General features: G+C 52.3%; 2 protein-coding genes across 2 annotated transcripts in view; both read right to left on the bottom strand.

The window, feature by feature from the left end:
* The window catches only part of CORO2A (coronin 2A), a 58,795-nt gene extending 39,239 nt beyond the window's left edge, over positions 1-19,556 (bottom strand). Inside the window, exon 1 of the mRNA XM_024734406.1 lies at positions 19,442-19,556. The gene's annotated coding sequence lies outside the window, so the exon portion shown is untranslated. The remainder of the gene's footprint in view (positions 1-19,441) is intronic.
* A 4,793-nt stretch (positions 19,557-24,349) lies between these two features.
* TBC1D2 (TBC1 domain family member 2) overlaps positions 24,350-26,405 on the bottom strand; it is a 43,584-nt gene continuing 41,528 nt past the window's right edge. The window contains 2 exon segments of the mRNA XM_024734389.1: positions 24,350-24,924; positions 25,558-25,679. Of these exon segments, the coding sequence (XP_024590157.1) occupies positions 24,717-24,924; positions 25,558-25,679 (330 nt within the window). The 3' untranslated portion in view covers positions 24,350-24,716.

Raw genomic sequence — 26,405 nt, 5'->3', positions numbered from 1 at the left:
CTCGGGTTTTGTTTGTCCACCCATAAGATGGTAACGCCTCTGCCCTACCCACCTGTTAGGACAATTCGCTGAGGGCTCTGCAGCCCGCATGTGCCAGACCCAGGGGGCCCGTGAGGGCAGTGGGACCGCCTGCCTGGCAGCTGCCCCAGTCCTCAGAGCTGTTCCTGCCTTGACCCTCTGGAGACACAGAGCAGGCCTTCTTCCTGTTTATTCACCCTGATCAGGTCCTGACCAAAACTCCACGAAGATTTATTGCCCCACAATTTCCTTATCTGTGAGTTTCGAGAGACAAGGGTCACGAAGACTTTTTAAAGATGCCTCCCAGAGGTTGAAAATCTGGCAGCTCCACTTCCTGCTTACTGTCCATTCTCTGGCAGAACTTCTGGATCTGTCTTTGGACAGAGAGAGACACTGAGAAACAAAGGGGGAAGGTGCCTTGTTTAGAGCCCCACAGCGATCCTGGAGTAGGGCTGAAGCCCTGAAGCTCTGTTCTGGGATGGGCACCTGGCCAGGGAGCCTGAATTCTGTCATCAGTGGACCTACAAATCAGCTCTCACCCTGCCCTGCTGCAGGGACCTGGGGCCCAGAGTGAGTCCAGGCAGCATCACTGGGACCTTCTGTGAGTCCAGCCTGTGCTGGGAACCATGGGGCAGAGGCAGGAACGATCCTTACCCCCCAGGAGCCCAGACTGATGGGAAAGGCCGGCAAACTCAATTTGGAGTAGCAGGGAGATTGAAACCTGGCGAGTGGGTAAGGGCTGCCAGGAGGCTGTGTTTGAGCTAAGCCTTCAAGGCTGAGCGGAGCGAGCCCAGGACAGAGTAGGGACGGCACTGCAGGTGGAAGGCTCTGCACTGAGCCACACGGTGAGGGGTGGGCAGGCAAAGGCATACCCAGGGAACCCAAGGGTCCAATTCAGCTGGGGCCTGAGCAAATGCAGAGAAGCAATGAGGGCCATGACTGGAAAGGTGCCGGGGCAGGGCTCTGCACGCTAGCTGAGCTGCCACCTGAGACCACGGAGGGAGGTGTCAAAGTCTATAACCAGGGTGTGACTTGTCAGGGCTGAGGTGGATAGAGTCCCTGCCATTAGGGAGGGCAAGTATTTTCTTTCTTCAGCTGTGGGCTGCATCTAAGGAAGAAATAAGTGGGTTCATTTCATGCCCAGCTCCAATCTGCTGGAGGGGCTGTGGAATATGGTGAGAGGAGGATGATTCTGAGGCCGTCCTTGTCTGGACTCAGGAGGAGAGAAGCCTGATTGATCGGGGAAGAGCGGGCAGATGGCTGACCAGGAGTCAAGGCCTGATGTCCCTCCACAGGTCTCAGCTCTTTGAGAGAAACATGGAGCTGGGAAGCCCGGCCTCGAGGCCCATTCCTGGGCCACTTCTCAGCAGCTGGGGTTTTAGATCAGAAAATAGCTTCCTTCCATCATTCAACCCATTTCCCTATAGGAAGAGTTCCCAGGTATGACTGAGGGCTGCCTGCTCCTGCCCGAGCCTGGGCAGCCCAACCCTCCATTTCCTGGACCAGCCACACAGGAGGGTGATGGGAAATTCCCAACTGCTTCTCCCCAACCTGTGTATCAACCTGGAGATAAATGCCACTGTGCAGCCTTAATCAATTCCCCAGGCAGTGTCTGCAACAGACGCCAGGAGAGGATGGTGAGGACTTCTCCCCATTTCCAGCCTCTCTGGGCTCTGCCCACATCTGTTCAGGCTGGACCTGCAGGCCAGGGAGGGCAGGAGGGTGGGAGGTTCACTGGAGGACGAAGATTACAGGAAAGATGCCAGCACCCCGGGCTGAAGAGGCACTTCTGCCCCGAGACTGATTCTGCCAGGACTGGTGACAGTATCTCATTTACACTTTGCAAGAATCTCTCCCAACAGTGGGTCTCAAACTTGAGAGCACATCAGGGGCCCCTGGAAGGCTGATTAATATGTAGACTGCTGGGCCCATCCTAGAGTTTCTGATTCAGCAAGTCTGGGGTGGATCCTGAGAATTCTGCATTTCTAGCAAGTTGCCAGGTGGCACTGATGCAGCTGGTCCAGGGACCACTCTGAGAGCCACTGCTATACAGCCCTGCTGCATGATTTGCAAAGTCCTTCCCGTTCACTATTCCATTCACTCCTCACAGCCGCCTTGGGGTGGGGAGAACTATCCCCACTTCCTGGATGCAGCGAGCTGCACTCAGCTCAGAGCGACGGAGGCACTTTCCTGAGGTTACACAACTAGTGGGAACCTGACCTCCAAAGGCTCTGTGAGCACACAGCCAGTTCCTAACTCGGGGCCACTTGGGGCTGTGATCCTGGGATTTCTCTCTCCAAGATTCTTTTAAATACACAAACGCGGGTTCAGGCCAGCACTCAAGAATCGCGCAGGTGTTCCCACGACAGCTTCACCACCTGAACAGCAGGCATGGAGGGCAGGTAGTCAAGACACAGGCTTCAGAGTTAGAGACCTGGCTACCAACCCAACTCAGCTTCTGTAAGTCTCGGCACCACACGGCACCTACCTCTGGCCGGGCTGCTGTGAGATGAGGCAAGTAGTGGAACAGAGCCTCTAGCCTTGGCACACAGTGAGGCCTCAACAAACCAGTGGGCCCAGACAAGAGCCGGAGTGCGGGGAGTGGGAAAGATACCAAACCCCTCTGTGCCTCGGTCTTCTTATCTGTAGACTAGGGTCAACAACAGAACCTACCTTATAGGGGAATCATAACGATTCCATACAGTTATCTGTTTACATTGCCTTAGAGCAGTGCCTGGCATGGGGCAAGTCGTGTGTTAGTGTCCTACGTACGGTTCCTTTGCTAAACATGATATTTTAGCACTGAATGCACATTTTTCATCCATACATGTAAGCAAACCACTAAAGAATAGAGTGGGCCACGGTGAAGTCAAAATTAAAAAATCATGGCGGGATGACTGCACAACAGTCATACCACAGGATGGTATACTTAAAAATGGTTAAAACGATGGGCTTCCCTGGTGGCGCAGTGGTTGAGAGTCTGCCTGCCAATGCAGGGGACGCGGGTTCGTGCCCCGGTCTGGGAGGATCCCACATGTGGAGCGGCTGGGCCGCTGAGCCTGCGCGTCTGGAGCCTGTGCTCCGCAATGGGAGGCCACAACAGTGAGAGGCCCGCATAACGCAAAAAAAAAGAAAAAAAAAAAGAAAAAAAAAATGGTTAAAACGATAAATTTTATGCTTTGTATATTTTACCACAATAAAAAAAAAAAAGAAAAAAGAAACAGCAGCACTGAGCACTTCCCTGGTGGCGCAGTGGTTAAGAATCCACCTGCCAACTCAGGGGACATGGGTTCGAGTCCTGGTCTGGAAAGATCCCACATGCCGCAACTAAGCCCGTGTGCCACAACTACTGAGCCTGTGCTCTAGAGCCTGCGAGCCACAACTACTGAGCCCGCGAGCCACAACTATTGAAACCCACGTGCCTAGAGCCTGTGCTCTGCAACAAGAGAAGTCACTGCAATGAGAAGCCCGCGTACCACAACAAAGAGTAGCCCCCGCTCGCTGCAACAAGAGAAAGCCCACGTGCAGCAATGAAGATCCAATGCAGCGAAAAATAAATAAAACAAAAAATTAATTAATTAAAAAAAGAAAGAAAGAAACAGCAGCACCAAGTTAGATCAGCACCCAGCTCTCCTGCACTCCTTCACTGGCTCCACCTCTGCTTCCATGATTGTTTCCCCAGGGAGCACCTGCTTCTTTTAACCCTCCCTGACCCCTGGCCTTAGAGTCAGTCCCTGACGTGACCTCAGGGCATGGGGGGGCAGGTTGGTTGCCCCTTCACCCTTTTACTCGTGGCTAGTCAGGGCCTTCTCTGCCTAGGCCTCCTGCAGAAGGGGCCCTGCAGGGTGACAATCCTCGCCCCTCCTTCAGGCACCTTCAGGACCGCCTCAACCTTCTCCCTGGCAGAGGGCGGCTTTTCCCATCATCTTCCCTTTGGCTTGCTTGCCGTCTCTATAGAGCTGGCTCTGCTCCTTGTGATGAAGGAAGGGGCCCCTTAAGGGAGCAGTGCCCTCAATAACCAGCACGTACTCCCACCAGGCTTCAGCTGGGAGCCCTGCTCTGTAGAGCGATGGTGCACAGATATTCTGAGATCAGGGGCCCAGCTCCATTCTGCTCTGCCCTCGTCAGCTGTGTGACCCTGCTCAAGTCATTGTCCCTCTCTGTGCCCCTGGGCCCCATCCATAAAATGGGAATGTGCATCCCTGCCTGAAACCCTCTTGAGGCTTTGGGAGGCTCTGAAGGGAGAATGGAGGCAAAGGCGCTTTCTTTCTTTATTACACAGAGGACACTCGAGATCAATATGACAACGTCGAGAGGTGGCATAGCAGTGGTTACAGACATAGTCAGGAGCCCGCCTGCTGGGCTCAAACATCAGCCCCACCTCATACCAGCCGAAAGACCCTGGACAGGTGAGTCAGCCTCTCTAGACCTCAGGTTTTCCATCTATAAAATGGGGTGGTAATAGTAAATGAGTTCATACCTGACAAGCATTTACAACACTGCCTGGCACATGGTAAACGCAAGGCAAATTCAAAATAAGTAATCACAGCAACAACATGGGATAGACCTAGAGAGTATTATGCTTAGTGAAATAAGTCAGACTGAGAAAGGCAAATACTCTGTGTCATCACTTATATGTGGAAGGTAATAAAATAAAACAAACTAATGTATACAACAAAACAGAAATGGCCTTACAGACATAGAGAACAAACTAGTGGTTACCAGTGGGGAGAAGGAAGGGGGAAGGGGGTGATACGGGATTAAGAGATACTAACTACTATGTATAAAATAAATAAGCATCAAGGATACATTGTATAGCACAGGGAAATATAGACATTATTTTGTAATAACTTTAAATGGAGTATAATCTATCTGTAAAAATACTGAATCACTATGTTGTACACCTGAAACTAATAGAATATTGTAAACCAACTATACTTCAATAAAAAAATTTTTTTTAATAAGTAATAATGGTAACTTCTATTGACTGCTCACTATAAGAAGGCACGGTTTTAAACTATTTACCTGTATTAATGGATTGAAATGAATATTGGGCTTCCCTTGTGGCTCAGTGGTTAAGAATCCGCCTGCCAATGCAGGGGACACGGGTTCGAGCCCTGGACCAGGAAGATCCCACATGCCGCGGAGCAGCTAAGCCTGTGCATCACAACTACTGAGTCGGCGTGCCTAGAGTCCATGCTCTGCAACAAGAGAAGCCACCGCAATGAGAAGCCAGTGCACCGCAGCGAAGAGTAGGCCCCGCTCGCCACAACTAGATAAAGCCCGTGTGCAGCAAGGAAGACGCAACACGGCCAAAAATAAATAAAATGAAATGAAATGAATATTTAGGACTTTGAACAGGGCTTACAGATTAAACCAGAAGCACAAAGTGCCTATGTTCCTTTTCTCTTCGGAGAGGCGACACCTAAAGAGCTAAAGATTCAGGAGTGATTCAGGGGTCATCTGTGCTGGGAGGCATGAAAATCCCCTTAACTGGATGAAAACAGAGGAAGCCTTATGCCCCTCCCCCAGCCCTCAGTGCTGATTTAGAGCCTGAAGCTCTAATTCTCTTCTAATCTAATTCTCAGCCAGACCCACTAACCCCCTCTCAAATGATCTTATTACATCTGGGGGCAAGAAACAGACACAATAACCCAGGACTGCCCAGGGTCAGGGACCCAGGGAGGCATGCAGCCCAGCTCTCTGCTCTCCTTTCCACACCATTCCATCTGAAAAGTCTGCATGTCTCGGCTTGTACCATTCTGCTATAGGGAAGCTCACCCCTTCCGGGGGCAGGAGAGCTCAACCGTTAGACTTCCTCCTTCTACTGAGCGGAAATCTACAGTTTCCCCCACTGCCCTGTCTCCATCCCTGGAGCCCCACCAACCACATCCGTTTCTCTGCCCCACAACAGCCCTTCCAGAGATCTGAGGGCCCTGCCACCTAACCCTGGGATGGCTCTGCTCCAGGTTGGGGAGTTTCTTGTGCGACTCAGTTTCCCATCTTCCACCCATTTTGGTTGTCTCACAGTAATGCTCCAAGCTGTCCCCATCTTTCACCCAGTTTGGAGACAAGAGCATACCCAAACCCTCCAGATAGGGGCAAAGAACCACTCAGTAGAGCAGGTCTCCAAAAAGATCTCAGTCTTCACATCTCAGAAAAGCAGCACTGGCCAGACCCCCAGAGATCACGAGGTATGAAAGGGGAAACTGAGTCAGCATGCCCAGGGCCACACACACAGGGCAGAACCAGGAATGGGATCCAGGTCTCCAGCACTCCCAGCCCAGGAGAGTCCTCTAGGACACGGAACAAAGTCTCCTTTGATCCTGTGCCTGGATACGGTGTCAAATATTTTGCTTCTTATCTGTGCTGCTGTTCTCAGAGGAACAAATTCCAAGGATGGCTGGGGAAGAAGGTCTTCTAATTGTGAGGCCGAGGGTCATTCACCCTAGCTGGGCCCTCCTGAGGCTCAGACCTTTGAAAGGTGGGCTGCGTTTCTCCAGAGTGTGGTTCAGGCTGGGAAAGATGGGGCTCCTTGGGGTCAGGAGAGGAGACAGACCCCAAGTCTTTGCTGCTAGAAAGGCCAGTAGAGCACGAAGGGTAAACTGAAGCACATCAACTCAACCCATATTTTCCAAGTCCCCAGTTGGAGACAGACCCCCATGCTGGGCTCTGTGGGCCCAGAGGTAGCAGTGGAGTCTTTGCCCTGGGAACGGGTAGAAAACTGGAGAAATCGCATCTCACTCGAGCAAAGCATGATCACAAAGGTGGTGGTGTGTCAGAAGTGGCAGCAGCATAGGAAGGAAGCAGCATAGGAAGGAAGCAGCACTTCCTGTAACCAGGAAGCAGCACTTCCTGTAACCAGGAAGTTACAGAAGTGGGCCCCAAACTGTTTTGATCATTTACTCCTTCCAAAGGGAAAAACATCGAGCTCACCGACCCCTATATATTATATTATATACAAGTAACCATCACCTGTAGACGTAAGGTACAATATACACAAGAGGCGAGATTCATCATTAACCAGTGACTGTAAATCTCTATTTCAAATAGTGTCCCCCCTCACACAAAAAACCTCGTGCTGACTTCTTGTCTCATGCTTTTTTTTTTCCTTGCCTTGTGGCTGACTGAAGTGATAGTGCTGGAAAGCCAAGTGTTAATTCTCACGTTGTCTTGTCCCCATGCTCTAGCATTATCCGTATTACTAACAATCCAGTGTCCTCAGAGAAATCTTTCAAAACCACTTGTCCACTTTGTGAGGGTTAGTTTGTTAAAACTGGTTAATATAATCCACAAATCCAACCTAGATTAATTAGTCTAGATTAACCTGGATTAATTGACCAGTTTAATTAGTTGGGATAACCTGCCTAAAACAAACCAAAGAGTAGGATGCCCTTGTCACCCCTTTCTCAGAGACTTCTGGAAACCTGAGACATGAAGCTGCCTGCCCCCTGACTGGAGAGTGTGTCAGTGTGTCTACACCTGGTAAATATGAGCAAACGTGAATGATTTTCTTGTTTAGACGATATGTTTTCCTGCACCCCGATGAGCATCTTGCGTACCTCACCTTGGAGGCCGCCAGGATAGAAGACAGGGAGACTCTCAGAGAAGATTTTCAGGCTGCAAGGGATGGTAGGGATCACCTAGTTTAACCCCTCACTTTGCAGGTGAGGAAACAAGGACCCAAGAAGGGATGTAACTGGTCCAAGGTCACCTAGTTGGTCAGTGGTACATCCCAGAGAGAACGCAAATCTCTAGTTCTTGATGTTAACACCTCTGAGTCCTGGCCACAGTGGGTCCCTTCCTGGCTCTCTCACTGGGCCGTAGGCAGCTGCCTGACCTCTCACCCTCTGGGCTGCCTCCCTTATGCTGTAAGATCACCCACTGGCTCTGAGGGTGGCGGTGGGTGGCAGGGAGATATCAGCAAAGGTTACAAGTGCCATCAGGATGGGGGACATGGGGTCATCAGCTGGCCACGGTTCTGAGTCACTCTGAAGTCTCATTGGTGAAACGGGACTATCCGGGTCCAGCTGTTGTCTGAGTGCCCATGAGGGTGACATCTGTGGGCTGGGAAGTAACCCCTAAAGGGTATTACTACTGTCCTTATTACTCTGGAAGGCTCTGTTTAGGAGGGTGAGATCTGGGGTTCCCCTAGAGCCCAAGAATTCTGCCTCTGACCACCAACTGCAGCCCTGGACACCACAGGACTTGGAGCCCTGCAGTCCAGTGGTCCCCAAGGTATGCCAGCCCAGGCCTGGTAAGGTGTGGGCAGCTGTGCACATGGGCCCTGGCCTTCTGAGGCACAGGCTGAAATCTTGCTCCTATCTCTATGGCTCTCTTCCCCCCTGCTGGGAAGGGGAAGTGGGGGGACAAAGGCAGCAGGGAGGTGAGCAGTCAGCCTGGGTGCAGACAATAACGGGGTGTCTTTGCTATAGAGAACTTAAAAACAATAATAAGAGCGACAAAAAGCCTGACTTTACTATCATTATGTGCCTATAATTCTAAACAATGTCAGTGATAAAACACTCCTCCCTGCCAGGGTGGGTTGTTTCCACCTCCCTGCCCTTGGTATCTGGTCAGTATCTGATACTATTCCCTTTAGATTGAGCCAGACCAGACTCAGACTGTATGTTCAGTGCATCCCAAAAAGGCTCAGTGTGCTTCCCATCGCCAGCCCTTGGCTTCTGTTGTTCCTTTGCCAATATCTCCCTCCCCATCACTCTGTCCAGCTGCTACAAGGCTCAGCTTAGATGCTCCCTCTTCCAGGAAGTCTTCCTGCATGCAGTCCCGGCCATCCCCCTAGCTGGCTACAACTCCCCTCCCAGGCTGCAGACTCAGCAGTGTCATGTTCTCAGGCTCAGAGCAAGATACAAGAAAGGAACTACCCTCTGAAATCTGGAATCCACAGCACAGAAAACCAAACCAGGGAGCCACTTCCTAGCTGTGACCTCAGATGAGCCCCATGACTGAAACAGTTCCACTTGCTTCCAAAGTCACTAGTTCAAGCACCTCCTTGCTGATCACACCCTCCCCGCCTCCAGCTTCATGGCACGTCCAGATATGATCAGCCCTTTGTCAGCAGCCCCGATGAGTCAATAAAAATGGGTTCAGGCCCAAGGAGAGAGAGCCTTGGACCAGAGACCCCCCTCTAGGACAACATAATCTGTCAAGCTTGGCTCCAGTTTTTCTGAAAGGCCAGCTTGTAGGATGGTGTCTGGGCCATGCGACATCTACACACCATGATGCCCATTTCTTGTACCAGCAACCTGGGACATCAGGCCAGGCCTCCCCCCACTGCAGACCTTCACCCATGAGAACTTCCATCACTGGCCTCCTCAACCTTCTCTCCCCCATCTGCCTCCTTCTCGCTTCACTCTATTTCCTCCCCTCAGTTCCACGATCCATCACCTCACTCTTATCAACACCATAAAATCCTTCATCCTGCTGACTTTTCCCATATTGTCTGGCAAAACCCTGATGCTGGATGAACCAGGATATCTAAGCACTGCTGGGGAAAAAAATAGACGAAAACCAGATGAGGGCAGGAGGCACACACAGAGTGAAGTCCTCTCCCACTACTGCCTGTCTCCCCCCCAGAACCCCTCCTTCTGCGAGTCAGGCCTTGTGAAGGGCACTTCAGACAAGCCAGATCCCAGGGGTCGCCCGCGTGGCCTCCTTCTCCTTGTACCCACAGCCAATCCATCGTTCATCCCACACTCCTCCACCTCCTAAACATCTCTTAAACCATCCACATAGGTCCATTCCCACGGCTACCACCTGTTCTCACTTGGTCACTTAGTCTTGGATACCAACCATCTTGCCCCTGATCTTTTCAAAAGATGGAAATCTAAGCATGCCACTCCGTGGCCATTGCTGTAGGGCTTGAAGGCTCTGGCCCACTCTCCCTTTCCACACTCACCTTGCCCAGGGATCCGAGCTACAGACACTCAGTGCCTTTAATTCCTCAAAAGTCCATTTCCTCCAGCCTCAGGGCCTTTGCACAGGCTGTTTCTCTTGTCTAGCATGTTCCCCTCCCCACCCTCACCTGGTTACTTCCTACTCACCTTTCAGATCTCAGCTCAAAAGTCCTTCCCTTAGAACAGCCTTCTGCAGTGATCCTGGACCAGGCACATTTCTCTACTCTGCACACTCCTTATGCCCCTCTTATCCGGGTTTTGTGGGACTCTCCAGTTACTGCCCAGCTCTTCTCTGGTCTGTGAGCTCACCAGGGCAGCCCCTTTATCTGTTTTGCTCTGCTCTGGATCCCTAGCTCTGAGCTCTGTTTCACATGCAGAAAGTGACCAATACATGAACAAAGGTCTCCTTCAAAAAATCAAATTGAAAAATTACTATTTAGGGAATGAATGAGTGAATAAGTCTGAGTGAGGTTCTGGGATATCTGTGTGGGATAGGCCTCCGCAGTCTCTCTCCAGGGCAGGCCATAGGCCAACCTACTCTTGGAAATGGTCATAACAAGGATGAGACTAATGATCCAGTCAGCAAGCTCCCAAAGCTCCTTCCTGTCCATGAGCTCCCCAGCCCTTCTCTAGGCCCCGCATTACTCAGAGCACCCAGCGTTTAACGCCCTGTCCACCAGGCATTTCTGCACTGACATACATTTACTTTGCTGAACATTCTCTTCTTCCCAAGGGCCAGAGCTCAGGAGCCTTGCCTTTGTGGAGTTGGATTAGGAAAATGTGGTGGAATCCAGTTAGAACAGGGTTCAAATCCTAGCTTTACCTCTCGCTGACTGTGCGACTTTGCAAGTAACTTAACTTCTCTGGGCCCCTATTTCCTCATCTCTAAAAAGAGGACAAGAATATCTAGCCACAAGGTTGCTGTACGGATTAAATGAGTGAATATACATTAAGAATGTAGGGTGGGGGGCTTCCCTGGTGGCGCAGTGGTTAAGAATCCACCTGCCAATGCAGGGGACACGGGTTCAAGCCCTGGTCCAGGAAGATCCCACATGCCGCACAGCAACTAAGCCCATGCGCCACAACTACTGAGCCTGCGTTCTAGAGCCTGCGAGCCACAACTACTGAGCCCACGTGCCACAACTACTGAAGCCCGTGCGCACCTAGAGCCCGTGCTCTGCAACAAGAGAAACCACCGCTTGAGGCAACTAGAGAAAGCCCACGCAGCAACGAAGACCCAATGCAGCCAAAAATAAATAAATAAATATATTAAAAAATAAAAATAAAGTTAGTTTAAAAAAAAAGAACCTAGGGTGGGGCCTGTCACATGTCATATTTAATTGATTCTAAGACACAAGAGTTTTTAACATCTCTGAAACTGGGATGTAACTTGTAGTTTAATTGGCTGCCCTTTTTCTTTCTTAATGGATTATAAAATAATGGTATATTATCTCAAAACTGGCTGTGCCCTGCATTCCATGAAATAGGACAGTAGTCTGGTTTCTTTACTCTCTGCAAAGAGATGAGAAGGTCTGTGAGAGTCCCAGGGACCAAAGACTGAGAACACACATCACTGAGGGCAAAAGGTCTTCTGGGGCCTGGCACGCTGAGGTGGAAGCCAGAAGCATCACGGAATCTGAAGGCACAGGCTCTTCCCCAGTCTGGGGGCCTCTGGATCTGTCCCAGCTGCCCCAGTCCCACTCAGGGGGTAGCCCAAACTCCAGCAAGACCTTCATTTTTCTGGATCTGACTCTATGCTTCTGCTGATGTGGCCTGGGGTTCCTGGCTTCAGGCAGTCGGTCATAATGCTGACTGTGCTTGCAGCCATCTAAACCCCTAGTCTTTGTCCCAAGAAGAGAGTCTTGGGAACAACTCCAGAGACCCCCAGAGCCCTCTCCTCCCATGTGACTCCTACATCAAGCCATCCCTGGACCCTGTCTCAACTGTTCTGGAAGACCAGCACTGAGGATACGTCCTCCAGGCCTCACCCAAGTCCTCATGCTGCAGGTGCCTCCTTAAACCCTCCAGCCTGGTGACAGCAGGCTGGCCAGATTATCATACTATCTACATTCCACTGTAACATATATTACATGCAGCCACATCTTTATAGAAATAAAATGTCTATCACATATAAAATTTCAAAATACCGAAAAAAGAAAACAAAATTTTGCCATCTAGTGATAACCAACCAGCTTGATGTGTGTCTTTCTGAATATTTTTCTGTATTTACATGTGTGTAGATCTATTCTTTCCTCATATTCAAACCAAAATGGGCTCATACCACACACTGCTCTTTTCCTTATTTGCACACCTCCCTCTACATAGACTGGTTTCTTCCCAGTGACCTCACGGTGCTCCCCTATCCTCCATCCCTTCACCTGGCAGCTCTCTACAGTGCCTCTTGGTCAGGTCCCTGAGGCCTGATCAGGGCGCCCAGCCTCTACCAGGATGCAGTGCTTTTGGCCTGATGGGTTCCTATGGACACTTGTCCACCCTTCCTTGGGACAGAGCTGTGACTGGATCGTAATTGCTCTCAGGGCCTCCTCAAAGCAAAGCCGTTCCCCAGCACAGAAATACTCTTGAACCCTTAAATCAAGGGGTGTGAGGTGAATGGAGGCTGTCTGTCTCTGCAGGATTTGACTGTAGATCTTTCAAAACAGGCCGGATGTTCTCCTGGACCCAGATGCTGCCCTGGTGTTTCCCTAACCCCTGGGGACTCCAGATATCACAGTAAACAACAATGGACAGGTGCCTGGCATTTTATAGTTCATAAAGTGCTTCCATGCTTTCTATCCAATTTTAAGACTCACAACCGCTGCAAACATTAGGCAAAGCACGTATTTATTATCTCAATTTTATACGACTGAGGCTCAGAGAAGTGGGGCAATTTACCCAATGGCCTTTCTTGCTTTCTTCCCCTTCAGAGTCTGGCCAACTCCAAATCCCACTAACAACCTGGCCCAGCCATCACCTCCTCCAGGGCGCCTCCTTAACTCCCACCCCACCCCAGGCTGCATTAGGTGTCCCTCCTTGAGAGCCCACAGCTCCACAGCTTCCCTATCAGAACTGAGCCCCTGACCAGGCTGTGCGCCCTTGAAGGCAGCGATGAGTCTGGCTTATCTCCATCCTTACTCCCCAGGCATAGTAAAACCTCAATAGATGGCTGCTGGGTTGAAGATGGTTACGATTATTAAGGCAGGAAATGCTCTGCCCACTTTATGGAAGAGGACAGGGGGCATAAAGAAGGGACAGGACTTGCCTACAGAGCATGTCAATGGCCAGGTCAGGTCTCCCTCCTCAGAGGTGTGGGCTCTTTTGTTCCACTGTGTCCCTTGTTGGTAATCTTGGACTCCAAGCCACTGCCTGAGGATCATTTCCATCTCCTCTTGCACTGGCTGGGCCTCCCTGGTCGAGCCAGGTTATGAAGGGGAGCGTCGTGGAGAGGGCTCTGGCTGGGAAGGCTCAATCCCCCAGCCTGGGCCAACACCCTGGGGTGGCCCCAGGAGCAGCAACAGTAGTTGGCTCTCCACTACTGTGCCACGCCCTGTGCCAGAACGTTCCATCTACATTTCCCCTTCATCCTGAAGCTGGCACCATTATGATGCCACTTTGCAGGTGGGGAGGGAAAGACCCCGGCTGAGGCTCACCCAGCGGCTGTGCTGGGATCCAAAGCCAGGGCTGCATCCCTGGCAGCAGGCGGCCCCAGGGCTTTGCTGGCACCGGAGCCAGAAATAGTCAGAGTACAAGAGACAAGTCCCAGGGGGCCTGCAGGCTTGGCAAGGTCCTGAACTCTCCCTCCCCAGCCCTGGCTGCCTCCCACCCAGGGCCTGCTGGAGGGCTGAGACTCTTGGACCCAGAGAACACAGGCCTGCCCTGGAAGTGCCCAGCACTCTGTATGGGCAGGGTCATGGCACTTGCCAGCCCCCTGCTAGCTCTGGGCTCAAGGCCAGGCTGGAAGCAGCTGTCACATCAACCCTACAAATTCTCAGCTCCCTGTTTCTTCTTAGAATAAGACCTCACATATCTGCTCCCAACTGGTTGAGAGATGCTGAGCAAGGTGCCACCTTTCACTGGGCCTTACTTTCCATATCTGTGAAAGGATGCTGGGGGTGGGGTGAGTGCGGGGTGGGGGGGGTGTCTCAATGGAACCCACCAACTGACATTCCAGGTTTGCCTACAGGCAACACAGCACGGTGATTAAGACCCTGAACACTGGAGCCAGATGACATGGGTCCAAATATATGACCCTGGGCGAGCTGCCCAACTTCTCTGAGCCACAGTGTCCTCATCTGAAAAATGGGGATAATAGTAGAAAAAGAAACCCAAGTAAATATAGTAAAATATTTATATTGATTATCTAAGATAAAAAGAGATGTGATTTATTTTGTTTTCCTCTCTTTTTTCTACATTCCCTATTATCATCAAGTACTTAGAAAAAACAAATATACTTTCTTTGTAAATTAACTTCATTGAGATATAATTTACATACAATACACCCATTAAAAATAGTAAGTAATAGTATCTATTCTATAGATTCCTTTGAGGATTCGATGGGTCAGTGTATGTAAAATCTTAGATGGCGCCTGGAGCATAAGAAGTGCTATTAAGTATTTGTTAAATAAATAAGCCCAAGACAAGCCTGGCTTCCTCCTCTTCCTACTCACCTGGCCTGGACCCCTACCTCACCCCCAGCACCAAGCCTGACAGATCCTCTGCCCCCTCGTTCAATGGTTTACGCTGCCTGGGTCCAACCTTATCATCCCAGGCCTGGACTATTTCCACAGCCCTCTCTCTGTACCCCAGAGGAATCGCACAAACACTCAAATGTGGGGACTTCCCTGGTGATACAGTGGTTAAGAATCCGCCTGCCAATGCAGGGGACACGGGTTCGAGTTCTGGTCCGGGAGGATCCCACATGCCGCAGAGCAAATAAGCCCGTGCGCCACAACTACCGAGCCTGCGCTCTAGAGTCCGCAAGCCACAACTACGAGGCCCGAGTGCCACACGTACTGAAGCCCATGCGCCTAGAGCCCGTGCTCTGCAACAAAGAGAAGCCATCTTAATGAGAAGCCCGCGCACCGCAACGAAGAGCAGCCCCCACTCACCGCAACTAGAGAAAGTCCGCGTGCAGCAACAAAGACCAAATGCAGCCAAAAATAAAAATAAATTTAAAAAAAACAAAAAACACTCAAATGTGGCCATGCCCATAACTTGTTCAAAAGCCTTCCATGGCTCCCACTGCCCTTGACTAAAAGCCCTAGCTCCTCTATGAGACCCTGTTTCAGCAAGTTACTTAAACTATCTGTACCTTTGTCACTTAAACTCTCTGTACCTTTGTCCCTTTAACTGAAGAAGAGATATACACGTAGTACCTCCCTCAAACTTACAGGAGTCCATCATGTTGTACGAGACAGGGTACACAATCGGACTGGCGGCCTCTCTCACCTGTCTCCTCTTCCCTCGTGGCACTCTTCTCATCTGCTCTTCCTTCAACGTGTCAGGTATGGTCCTACCTCAGGGCTTTTCTCTTGGCACTGGCTGTTCCCTCTCCCTGGACGGCTCTTCCCCAGGAATCAGCCAGCTCACTCCCTCACCTCCTTCAAGCCTTTGCCCAGAAGTGATTCTCAGTGATTCCCCTCACATACACCCTGCTTTAAACCACAACCCCTCCTTCCATTCCCCCTCACACACTCAAAATATCCTCCTATGTTTTATTCGCTCCATCTCATTTATCACCACCTATTGTACTTAGTGTTTATTGTCTGTCTTTTTTTCCTATTAGATTGTAAGCTCTTTTAAGACAGATTTTTTTTCTTTTTGGTCTATTTTGTTTACTGTCAAGAACCCCCTTCCCCCCAATACCTAGAAGATACCTAGCGCAATGCAGGTGTTTAATAAATGAAAGGCTGAATGATTACATGAATGGCTGTGAAGCACTTAAGACAATCAGGCAGGTGGTAAGTACTCAATAAATGTTAGCTCATTATTATCGCTGTTGTTGTTATTGATTCTTCGAGGTGAGGCTCCCATGTCCTTCTTACTTGACCTCTCCAAGCTTATACAGTAATCACACTGCACTAGTCCCCACCGCACCCTGCCAATCTCTCAATTATGGTAAGGAGCACAGTGCTTTTTAATTATATCTTTTTCCATTTAGGCTGAACCAAATGGCCATTTCTTGTAAGTCAAAAACAGCCAGATATTGGCCATTTCACATATGACCTAATACGTTTCGCATGGCAGCCTGCAGGCCCTTGGGAGGTACCTCAAGGCCTAATACACAGTCAGTACTCAGTAAATGTTTGTTCACCAACTCCTGGCCCTTCATAATAGGTGTGATTGCTAAACACCTCCAATCTGTTCTGAAGAAGGCAAGGCACACCCTATAGACGTAACATAATAAATGGAGGATCTTGCTGAATTATTTTCCAATCCTCCTGAAAAATCTCTGTCCCCTGATATTTGGTAAAGAGGATAAAAACAAAAATACAGTAGGATCTAAAATAATCCAGGTTCTGGAACTTCCCTGGCAGTCCAGTGGTTGAGACTCCATGCTTCCAGTGCAGGGGACATGGGTTCGATCCTTGGTCCAGGAACTAAGATCCTCCATGCCAAGGGGCACGGCCAAAAAAAAAAAAAAAAAAAATTCAGGTTCTGGCCATTTGGAGATAACAAAGGTCTAAGGCTGAGGGAAGCCCCTTCCCCTAGCTAGCTGCTTGCCTCTAAGGGGATTCATTTAATGATGGGGGAGGGAGACTGCAACAATCTTTGGTTATCCCTGTGTTCACTGCTCCTTCTAATAAAGGCTTCCTCTACAGAGGTTTGCTAAGTCTAGAATGTGGGTTGTCAGAGTTCAAAGAAATTCAGCAATCACTGAATCTACCCCATTTCACATATAGGGTAAGTGAGGTACAGAAAGGGGCGGGGATTGACCTAAGGTCACACGGTGGGGTAGAGGAAGAGCTCATCCTGGAATCTAGGCTGACAGGAGTCTCATGGCTTTTCCTCTGGACCACACTGCTCCTGCGCTGGCCAGACTCTGGACATGGAAGCTTTAGTATCACTATTATTAAAGGTGTACTTTTTAAATGAAATGTTTATTAAGCCTCAGATAAAACACCAAGAGCTTCTTCACCATAAGATAACTTCTTGTAAATAACAGCACTACACTCGTCTCTCTCTAAAATTACTTCCTTAGGGTAAAGTCCTCAAATTAGAATTCTAGGGTCAAAGGGAAGTTAGGATCATTTTCATGGACTTTTGTAACAAACTGCCAGGTTGCTCTGCAAAATTAAATGCTACCGGAGAATCCCTATAGCTTTGCCAGCATAGATGTTTATCCTTTTATATTTATTTCTGCTAATTTTATAGGAATAAATACAGATTGCTTTCATTTACTATGTGGTATGTGTTTCCACACACACACACACACACACACACACACACACACACACACACACACACACACACACACACACACTCTGGTTCTGGAATCAAGATCGCTGGGCTTGGTTGCTCATCTGCTGTGTGACCTTTGACAAGTCATATCCCCTCCAGGGATAGGGGATACCTATCTGTCAAATGAGGGGGTTGAATGAGATGATTTCTTAAGATCCCTTGCAGTTTAGATATTCCATAATTCCATGGTGCATTTTAAAATTATTGGCATAGGATGACTTTTTAATAACCAGAATTTGCTATACCTCTAAATCAAGGCCTAAATAGCTTGGACTAGTAGAGCAGGAAAACAGAGCCCAGATTATACGCAGGTAGAGATGACAGGAGACATAGGTAGCACTTAAGCCTGTGGGTTGGAGCTATGCTCAAGTGACAGCACATATACTTAGTCTGCTTTTACAACGGGATAATAACACTCGTTTGTGGTCTAGCTTCAAGTTCTGTGCAGCTCCACCATGGCCAGAAGGTAAGGTCATGCTCACTCTACTTCGGCCCTAGAGTCCCAGACTTGCAGTCAAAGGCAGCTCACCCTCAGCAAGTGCTCATCCAGCCTCTGCTCACAACCTCTGAGGACACAGTGCTCACTACCTGCCCTGGCAGTGCCTCCCTTCTTTTGGGTGTAAGAAAGCTCCCGGGTGAGGGGCAGGTCACGAGGGGGGACAAGAGAGACCAGAAGGCCCAGTCCTGATTCTCAGAAACTACTCCCTCAATCAGGGCAGGCAACAGAAGACAGGGAAGAACACGCATGGGCTGGAAGGCCTGGAGAGGGGCTCCTCTGGCTCCTTCTCTCACTCCAGACCTCTAAGGTAGCTGCTAACCCAAGGGTACAGGGGACACATTCCAGTCCTGATGACAGTGGGTTCTGAATAATCCCCAGGCTGACTACTGCCTGCTCTGGGGCAGACACCTCAGCTTCGTCTTGCCTTTGCTCCCTAAGGCTCTGACAGGAGAAACAATGCTGGATCTGGGGCTGTTTAGCCCTGAGGTAAACTGATTTAAGGGACCAGATGATTGCCTTGGGGTGGGGGATGGAGGGGTCAGATGTTGTCTGTGTGCTCAGAGCAGGACTAGTAGATTCTAGCTCTGTTTACAGCTAGTGAGATTCCCATAACAAGGGGTGTGCAATGGGACAGCAGGACCTTCCAAAGGAGATCTGACCAAGGGGCTGGGCCAGATGCCAGAGGTCTTCATCACCCAGAGAGCCTGGAGCCACAGTCCCTCAGACATCTGCTCTGTCCCAGACCGAACCCCACTCAGACATGGCTCTCTTGGCACTGTAGCTCCTCTGGGGTCCGTGTGTGGACAGGCCATCCCTATCACACCAGGCTGGGACGTAGAGCTGGGCGTCAGCACTGGTGGGGAAGGGATGGGGAAGGGCATGTTCCACACCATTCCCTAAATACAGGTACCTGCATGGGTCTGGTCTAGGCAAGTCTGTGGCCGAGGGCCCCACCACCTCCAACCCAGGGCTGCCCCAGCCCCAGACCGGGAGGCAGACTTGGCAGGCAGACTCTGACCGCCCCACCCTGCATGCCCAGACCGGCTCGATAGGGACTTGGGGGTGTCCCCCCCCTTCCTGTTTCCTGTACAGGGAAGCTGAGGCCCAGCAGGTTGCTCAACCAGGAGAGGGAAGAGGTCCCGACACAGGTCCCGCGAGGCACCCAGGCCACTAATGGGGGGACTGTCGGGACCGACTCGCCACAGCCAGCATAAGAGGCCCTCACTGCGGGTGGGCTGTGCAGACAGTACCCATCCAGGCCCCTCGCCGTCGGGAGGCTGGAGCTTGAGGCGGCCCCTCCCAAGAGCCCAGCGAGGAAGGGGCCACCACTGGGCCCGCTGTCCCGATGGGGAAACTGAGGCCTGGATAGGAGCAGTGCTTTGTGCAAGGTCACGCAGAGGGGCTGGAAGCCAGGTCCCCCGAGCCCGGCCGGGTCCCCTGCGGTGCGCCGAGCCCCAGCATCCCTCCCCGGGCGCTGCAGCCCGGAGGCGCAGCGCGCACACATCGCACAGACAGGAAAGGTATGGCCGGTGGCTCGGGGCCGCCCTACCTTGATGACTGCCGCGCAGGTGGCTGCGGCGGCGGCGTCCGGCTCCGGATCCGGCTCCGCGTTCCTCGCCGCCCGCCGAGTCCCGGCTCCCAGCGCCGCCTCCTCCCTCCCTAAGCACGGCAGGCGGGGCCGGTGGGCGGGGCAAGGGCCCGGCACAAACCCCGCCCCCGTGCTCCGCGAGCCCGCGGGGCAACCACTGCTTCCTCACGCTCCTCGCCGCGCTCCGGGCCCCCCGGGGCTGGTCTCGGGGCGCGCACACGCGCACAGAACGGGCGCGCACACCGGCGCGCACTCGCCGCAGTGACTGGGGCGGGCTGACCCGCGCGACCAAACAGAAGCTGGGGGCAGTCACACTCTCCTGCCTTCACGTCCCGCCGCTCCCTCGCTGAGTGGCTTGGAACAAGGGACTCGACCTCCCGGAGCCTCAAGTTTCTCCCTTGGTGAAATGGAAACAGTAACCGTGTCTGCCTCAGAGAGCTGTTTGAAAATTAGATGAGACGATCTAATTTACCCCGCACGGCAAAGTGCGCGCGCAGAGCCCGCCACGGGAGTAGCGCTCGGTGAACCTGGGCTGGTAGAGTAATTCCTGAGGCTTCCCGATCCGCCGGGAGGAAGAGGGCAAGGAGGGCCGCTGAGTATCGAGAGGAGGCCCTTCTTTCTCTCAGTAGCCAGGAGGGGGCGCTGCTGCCCAGTCTCGCCGGCTTTGGGGTCCAGCATGCTAGGCAATGGGGCGGAGATGGGGAGGTCCAGCCGTTCAGTAATACCACCACCTAACACTTAATGAACCCGGCACAGTTCTAGGCACCTTTATTGAATCAGCGTACTTTACCGTCACACAAGCCAATGAGGTTATCTATTACCTATCTTACACATAAGGAAGCTGAGGCGCAGAGGGGTTATCTCACTTAAGATCACACAGGTAGTAATTCACCCCTAGGCAGCGTGGCTCCCAAACCCAAGCTTATAAACACTCTACCACACCACCTCTCTTGTGAAGAGCTCTTTGTTCAGTGGTGTATCTCTAGGGCCTAGAACAGTGCGTGGCTCAGTGTTAGTTCACCTAAATGTCTTAATTCACCTAGTGCTTGGACAAGTAACTCTGGTGCAGTCCCTACGCCCTTCCACTCTCACACATCTATGCCTTTGTTCACACCGTCCTTTCGGCCAGGAATTCTTTTACCTCCTCATTTCCTTTTATTTATTTTTTTTGATTTATTTATTATTTATTTTTGGCTGCATCGGATATTAGTTGCGGTATGTGGGATCTTCGTTGAGGCATGATGGATCTCTCATTGCGGGCGGACTCTTCATTGTGGTGCAGTCTCCAGGGCACATGCGCTCTGGGGCTTTGTAGTTGTGGCGCGCGGGTTCCAGAGCACGTGGGCTCTGTAGTTTGCAGCACGTAGGGCTCTAGTTAAGGCACGCGAGCTCAGTAGTTGTAGTGCGCGTGCTTAGTTGCCCCATGGCATGTGGGATCTTAGTTCCCTGAGCAGGGATCAAACCCGCATCCCCTGCATTGTAAGGCAGGTCCTTTACCACTGGACCACCAGGGAAGTCCCTCCTACTGTCTTTTAAACAGACTCATCCTTCTTTCCAGGGTCGGTACCAATGTACCTCCCCAGCACGTCGTCCTCGATCCCTGTGGATGTGCCCTCCCAGGGTTGTATCTGCATCTTACCACTCTGTGCCATGACGGTAGGTGGCTGGGGCTGTGTTTGGGGAAAGGCTGGTTTGACAGGGACCTTTCTGGGGGCCATGGACATATGGACTAGTGGGCTAGAGGGGAGGCCATTAGAGGCCTCTGCAATAGACACAACCTGGGACTCTTCCTAGAGATGCTGTGTGTATATGTGTGTTTATTCTCCTGTCCCTTCCATCCCCTACCCCTGGTCCATTTGATGAAGGCTACCCACTGACCATCTGAATTGCACACATGGGGAAACTGAGGCCAGAGCGGGGATGACCTATCCAGGGGTCCCTAGCTAGGAAACACACATAGGTCTGGTTCTAAAGTTGGGCCCATCTGCTAGCACCTTCTATTGGGCCTTATTGCTGATTGAGATGGGCCAGAAAACCAACACCTTCCTGTGTCAGCATGGCCTTTGTTTAATCTGCCGTGTGTGGGTAAATTTCTTGTGGGTGACCAGAACATGTGTGTATGTCTGTGTGTGCGTGAGAGAGAGGGTGGCAAGTTCTCCTCTACCTGCCCAACATGGAGCTTTCTGTACAATATGGTCCTGTGCCCATGGCAGATTGAGCTGAGAAATAATGAGGGGACAGCAGCACCAGAGAGGTGAGGTTCTGAACATGGGGGAGAGGACCCTGAACACAGGTATTCTGTAAAAGTGAATGTGCATCTCCCACTTTAGGGTGGGGGTCTTCCATAGTGCCCTCCCTCCTGTTTTGAGGAGCCCCTTTATTCTTGGGGATATTGCCCCAGGAAGTTTCCCTGGGAAATTCCTTTCCCCTAGAGAATGGAGCATGGGCCTGAGCTCGCTGGGGGCCTAGTTGGGAGGGGGATGCTTTGAGCTAGAGGGCCCACCACCTGGGGTAGGGAGGTGGAGCTGGGAGGGATCAGATCCTCCAGCCTGGGAAAGCAGCAGCCCCTGGGGATGGGGGCGACAGCTGTGGTGCAGGGCCAGGAACCTGACACCAGGGGTGGGCCCCAAACGTCTTTCAGGAAGAGCTGAGGGAGGGTGGGCAGGCTCCCTGGGAGCAGCTGCACCCCAGACATTCTTGGGGTTCGGCCACCCCCACCAGTTCCTGCTACAGCCTCCCTGTCAGGTAGATGTTTCTTCCTTTCATTTTCCTTTGCCTGGAGCTATCCCCATAGGACCTACACCACTCAGAAGGCCATAGGCTAGACTTGTCCTTTCCCCTGGGGGAGGTGTTCTAGGATCCAGAGAAGGCGCCGTGAGCTTGGAGGGAGCCCTCCCTGGTTTTGCAGTTAGCAGCCTCTAAGGCTTGAACATGGCTTAACCACTCAGTGGCTGTGTGACTCTAGGCAAGTTAGTTAACCTCTCTGAGCCTTGTCTCCTCATCTGTAAACTGAGCTTGGCCTGGAGTGAGCAGGTGTTGTAAGACAGGCAGTTCACATTCTTGCTCTGGCTCCAGCTCCCGGCTACAGGGCTGGAGGCCCCCTAGTCAGTCCTGATTGCCTGTGGTCCCCAACCCTGTTGGTGTAGCACAGTACCCACACCCTACAAGAGGCTGAGTGTGGGACCCAGCGCTCAGGTGATTCCAAGTAGGAACCAGAGGTGACCCAGTGCTGGTCAGCTGCAGAGTACCACCCCTCTCAGTGAGGGAGGAGGAGGGGGGTAGATACGCAGCTTTGGGCAGAGCTTCTCCTCTGCCTGGGTGTGTGAGTGGGAAAGATGGAGGAGGGGGAAGACAAGTGGAGGAGGGGAGAGATGAGAGAAGGTGGAGAGGGGAGAGGTTGGGGGTGGGCAGAGGAAGGGGAGAGAAGGGGGGTGGCAGGCGGGAGGGGAGAGGAGGGTGCCCTCTATCCAGCAGCCCCGGTCTGAGCTGGGATTGCTTGCTGTATTTTTGCTGAGGAAGGAATTTGATTTTTAAGGCTAGAGTCAGAGGGACCAGCTGGACCTAGTCTCTCCTGGAGCCTTGGGCCTTTTCTAAACCTCAAGGCTCTCGTGGTGACATTTTCTTCATGGAAAGGGTACTCACTGCCCAAGGCTGTATTGACTCTGTGCCAGGCACCAGGCTCAGCACCAGCGTCATCTCCTTTCATCCTCCTGGAGTTCCAGGAGGCCAGACCCCTTGTCTCTTTGGTGATGGCCCTGAGGGTTACAGCCTGTTGGGGTGTAGCCAGGACGCCCCCCAGGCTGCCCTCAGACCACCATCATGCTTCACAGTTACTGTTTGGTGGTGAAAGGACCTCAGCAGATGAAAAAAAGTTTAGCAAAAATGAGAAAGGCCATCAAACCCTGGTGTAGGGTGTTCACAGGAAACTAGGCTGCCCAGCAGCCCTCATAAATGTGGGAGGAAAGGAACCCTGAGGGTCCCCACCCCAGGGCTGGGGGGGAGTGGTGGGAGGGAACCAGGTGTCTGGTGTGCCAACCCCTCCCTCAAGTTCACACCAGTGGGCGACAGAAGGGCCTGTCACTGGTCCCCAGCAATGGGTGTGGCCGCCCAAGCCCTGACAAGAGCCTCAGATCAGAGCAGGTCGTCTCGCTGTGAGAATCCCCACCCCAGCCCTTCATATCACAGATTGCTGAGCTCAAGGCTATCCCGGCACAGGCACAGGCTTTGCTGAGAAATGAGCTGCCGAAATCACTTGTGCAGCCTCAACCCCCTGCCTTGAGGGGAATGGGGGAAGCCTGTCTGCTGAGGAAGGGCCTGGAAGAGCCCAGAAGAACTGGAGTTGAGTTCTGCACAAGCCAGCCCTGACTTGGCAATGGGCTGCAGGCTCTGTCCATCTCACCGCCTGTTCCTCTCCCTCCCAACCGCCCAGTTTTCAAAGAGGTGAGTTTTCTTGCCCCAGACTCTGAATTTGGTGGTGGGAGATCAAAAGTTGGGCACCTAACCCCGGGCTTTCAGCCCCTACACCAAGTTCCTCTTGGTAGTGGACAGGGGTTTCCCTGGGAACACCCTCCCCACCCGCTGTCCCCCTGATGGGCTGTGAGGAGAAGGGCGAGGGCAAGGGCAAGGCTCAGGATACAGGCCTTGGAAGGTAGGAGTTCAGAACTGGAACAAAGGCCCAACCAGGACTGGAGAGGCGCTGTTGCCCGGAAAGACAGAAGCCCTAACTGCACAGCTTCTCCAGGAACCAGGACCGGCCCTGCAGAGATGCCAAGAGAAACAGCAGCCAGGGACATCCCAGGCTGGGAAGGCCCTAGTGGTGGGACACTCTGGAGCCCTGGGCCCGCCCAGGAATGACTGGTTACTGAGAATCGTTTAGGTTACAAAGCTTGTGAACTATTTCCAATATTTACACTGTCATACACAGATAAAACTTAAGAGAATGTTCAAGGTTACCCTATAAAGACAGCACTCTTGCTTGTCTGGGTGCTAAAATGCTCTGCAGAGGAAGTGAGGAGGGGTGTATCCTGGGTGTGTGCTCATGAGGAGATAACCCAACCAATGGTTTCAGGAGCCAATGTTCCGATGGGGAGACTGAGTCCCAGAGAGGGGAAGGGACTCGCCCAGGGTCACATGGTGATGGGGCTCAGCGGGGCCTAGACCACTGCTCCATGGCTGTCCCCCTGTGGGTCTGCCAGCCAAGGGCGAGAAAGGGCTTTGGGGAGGGCACGTAGCCAAGTCAGGGCTCTGCCTCTCCCTCATCCTCGCTGGTGCAACCCTCGGGCACTGCAGGGCCCTGGGCTGCCCGGGTCTCCAAGTACTTGGCCTTGAGCTGCTCCAGCTCGTGCAGCTCAGCCTCCAGCCGCTCCCGGTGGGCCGTCCGCAGCTGGCGTAGCTGCTTCATAGGAAAGGGGTTCATGTCGTTGAAGGCGATGTTCATCAGCTTCCTGTGGGGAGAGCACAGTCACAGTCACCGGGGGTCCCAGGCACCCCTGCATTCATTCTGCTCATGCAGCTGAGGCCCCTGCCAGGGAGGAAACAGTGAATAGGAAGACAATTTCCACCCAAAGTGACAGGTACTGAGGCAAGAGGAAGCTTAGCACTGTGGGAGCTCTAACCCAGAAAGGAAAAGTTGGTCAGGGAAGGCTTCGTGGAGGAGGGGACAGTGAGCTGAGTTTTGAAGAATGAGTACAGGTAGGCCAGGCAAAGATGGTGGTGGTGGAAGTGGCAAGGAGGCATTCTAAGTAGAAGAACCTGCAAGGCCAGAAGCCCAGAGATGGAGGTTGTCCTAGAAACTCAAATAATTCTGTTTGGCAGGATCATAGGGCATGGGTGTTGGGGGCAGGAGAAGGTGGGCAAGAAATGAAATAGCACGGAGGCCCTGCATGCTGTGTTAAGGGGGCAGACAGACGCCAAGGCAGTGGAACGTCCCTGAAGATTTCTAAGCTGCGACAGAGGATCAGAATTGCTAATGAACCTACCTTTGGAAACACCAGCCCCCTCTCTGCTCTGTGTCCCGGAGGGATGCATGCGGGGTGGGTACGGTGGAGGGGCAGGGTGGCCCAGGAGTGCGTTCTCACCGACTGTTGCAAATGGTCTTGGTGAAGAAGCGCAGGTACTGGTAGATCTCCAGGCCATCCTGCAGCCTCAGGATCTCCTCCTCGTTGTACTTGAAGATGGCCAAGGCATAGCGGAACACCACCTGGGGGGTAAAGTGGGGGCTCGGCGGGGGCACAGGGAGCCAGGGTAGGGAGTCCCCAGCAGGAGCAGAACCCACACCCCCCGGTGCTGTGGAAGGCCCTGGACAGGCTGCAGAGGTTGAAGGCCTGGAGGAAACATGCGGGGCAACACCAAGGGGGGGGTGGACTGGAAAGCCCACAGGGGAGCACAGCTTGGAATCTGGGGATGGGGACTGTCCTGGGACCCTGGGCCAGGCATTGTCCCTGTTGGACCCAATGGCGGGTAACACTGTCTTTACATGGGGCTCCAGTAGGAATCGAATGGAGACACAGATCCGAGGGCACTTGGTGAACTGTGAGGTCAGCCACCATGGGGAAACTGGGTGGAGGTCAGGGGAGGGCCTGCCCAGGGTCTCCTTGCGAAGTAAGGGGCAGAGCTGGGACCAGATCCAAGTGCCAGCCTCCCAATCTGGGGCTCAGTCCAAACAGGAGGAAGAGACGGCAGGTGATTGAGGGGCAATGGACAGTATAGCGATGCGCCTCCTGGTCATGCTTGTGCCTCCTCTCCAGGGAAAGGGAATCCCCGCAACTTTAGGACGCATCTTCAGAGGCAGAAGCACCACTTCCCCTCAGGGGTGCAAAGTACTTGAGTTTACAAAGCCACGCTCCCAGGAGAGGTCCTCCATGGCCCTGACAGGTGGGCTCTGTCCTCCCACTGTCCAGGGGCAGAATTGAGATTCAGAGGATGC

Source organism: Neophocaena asiaeorientalis, unplaced genomic scaffold (assembly GCF_003031525.2).
Source record: "Neophocaena asiaeorientalis asiaeorientalis breed wild unplaced genomic scaffold, Neophocaena_asiaeorientalis_V1.1 scaffold192, whole genome shotgun sequence".
Lineage (NCBI taxonomy): Eukaryota > Metazoa > Chordata > Mammalia > Artiodactyla > Phocoenidae > Neophocaena > Neophocaena asiaeorientalis.
This window is presented reverse-complemented; position numbering and strand designations above follow the sequence as displayed.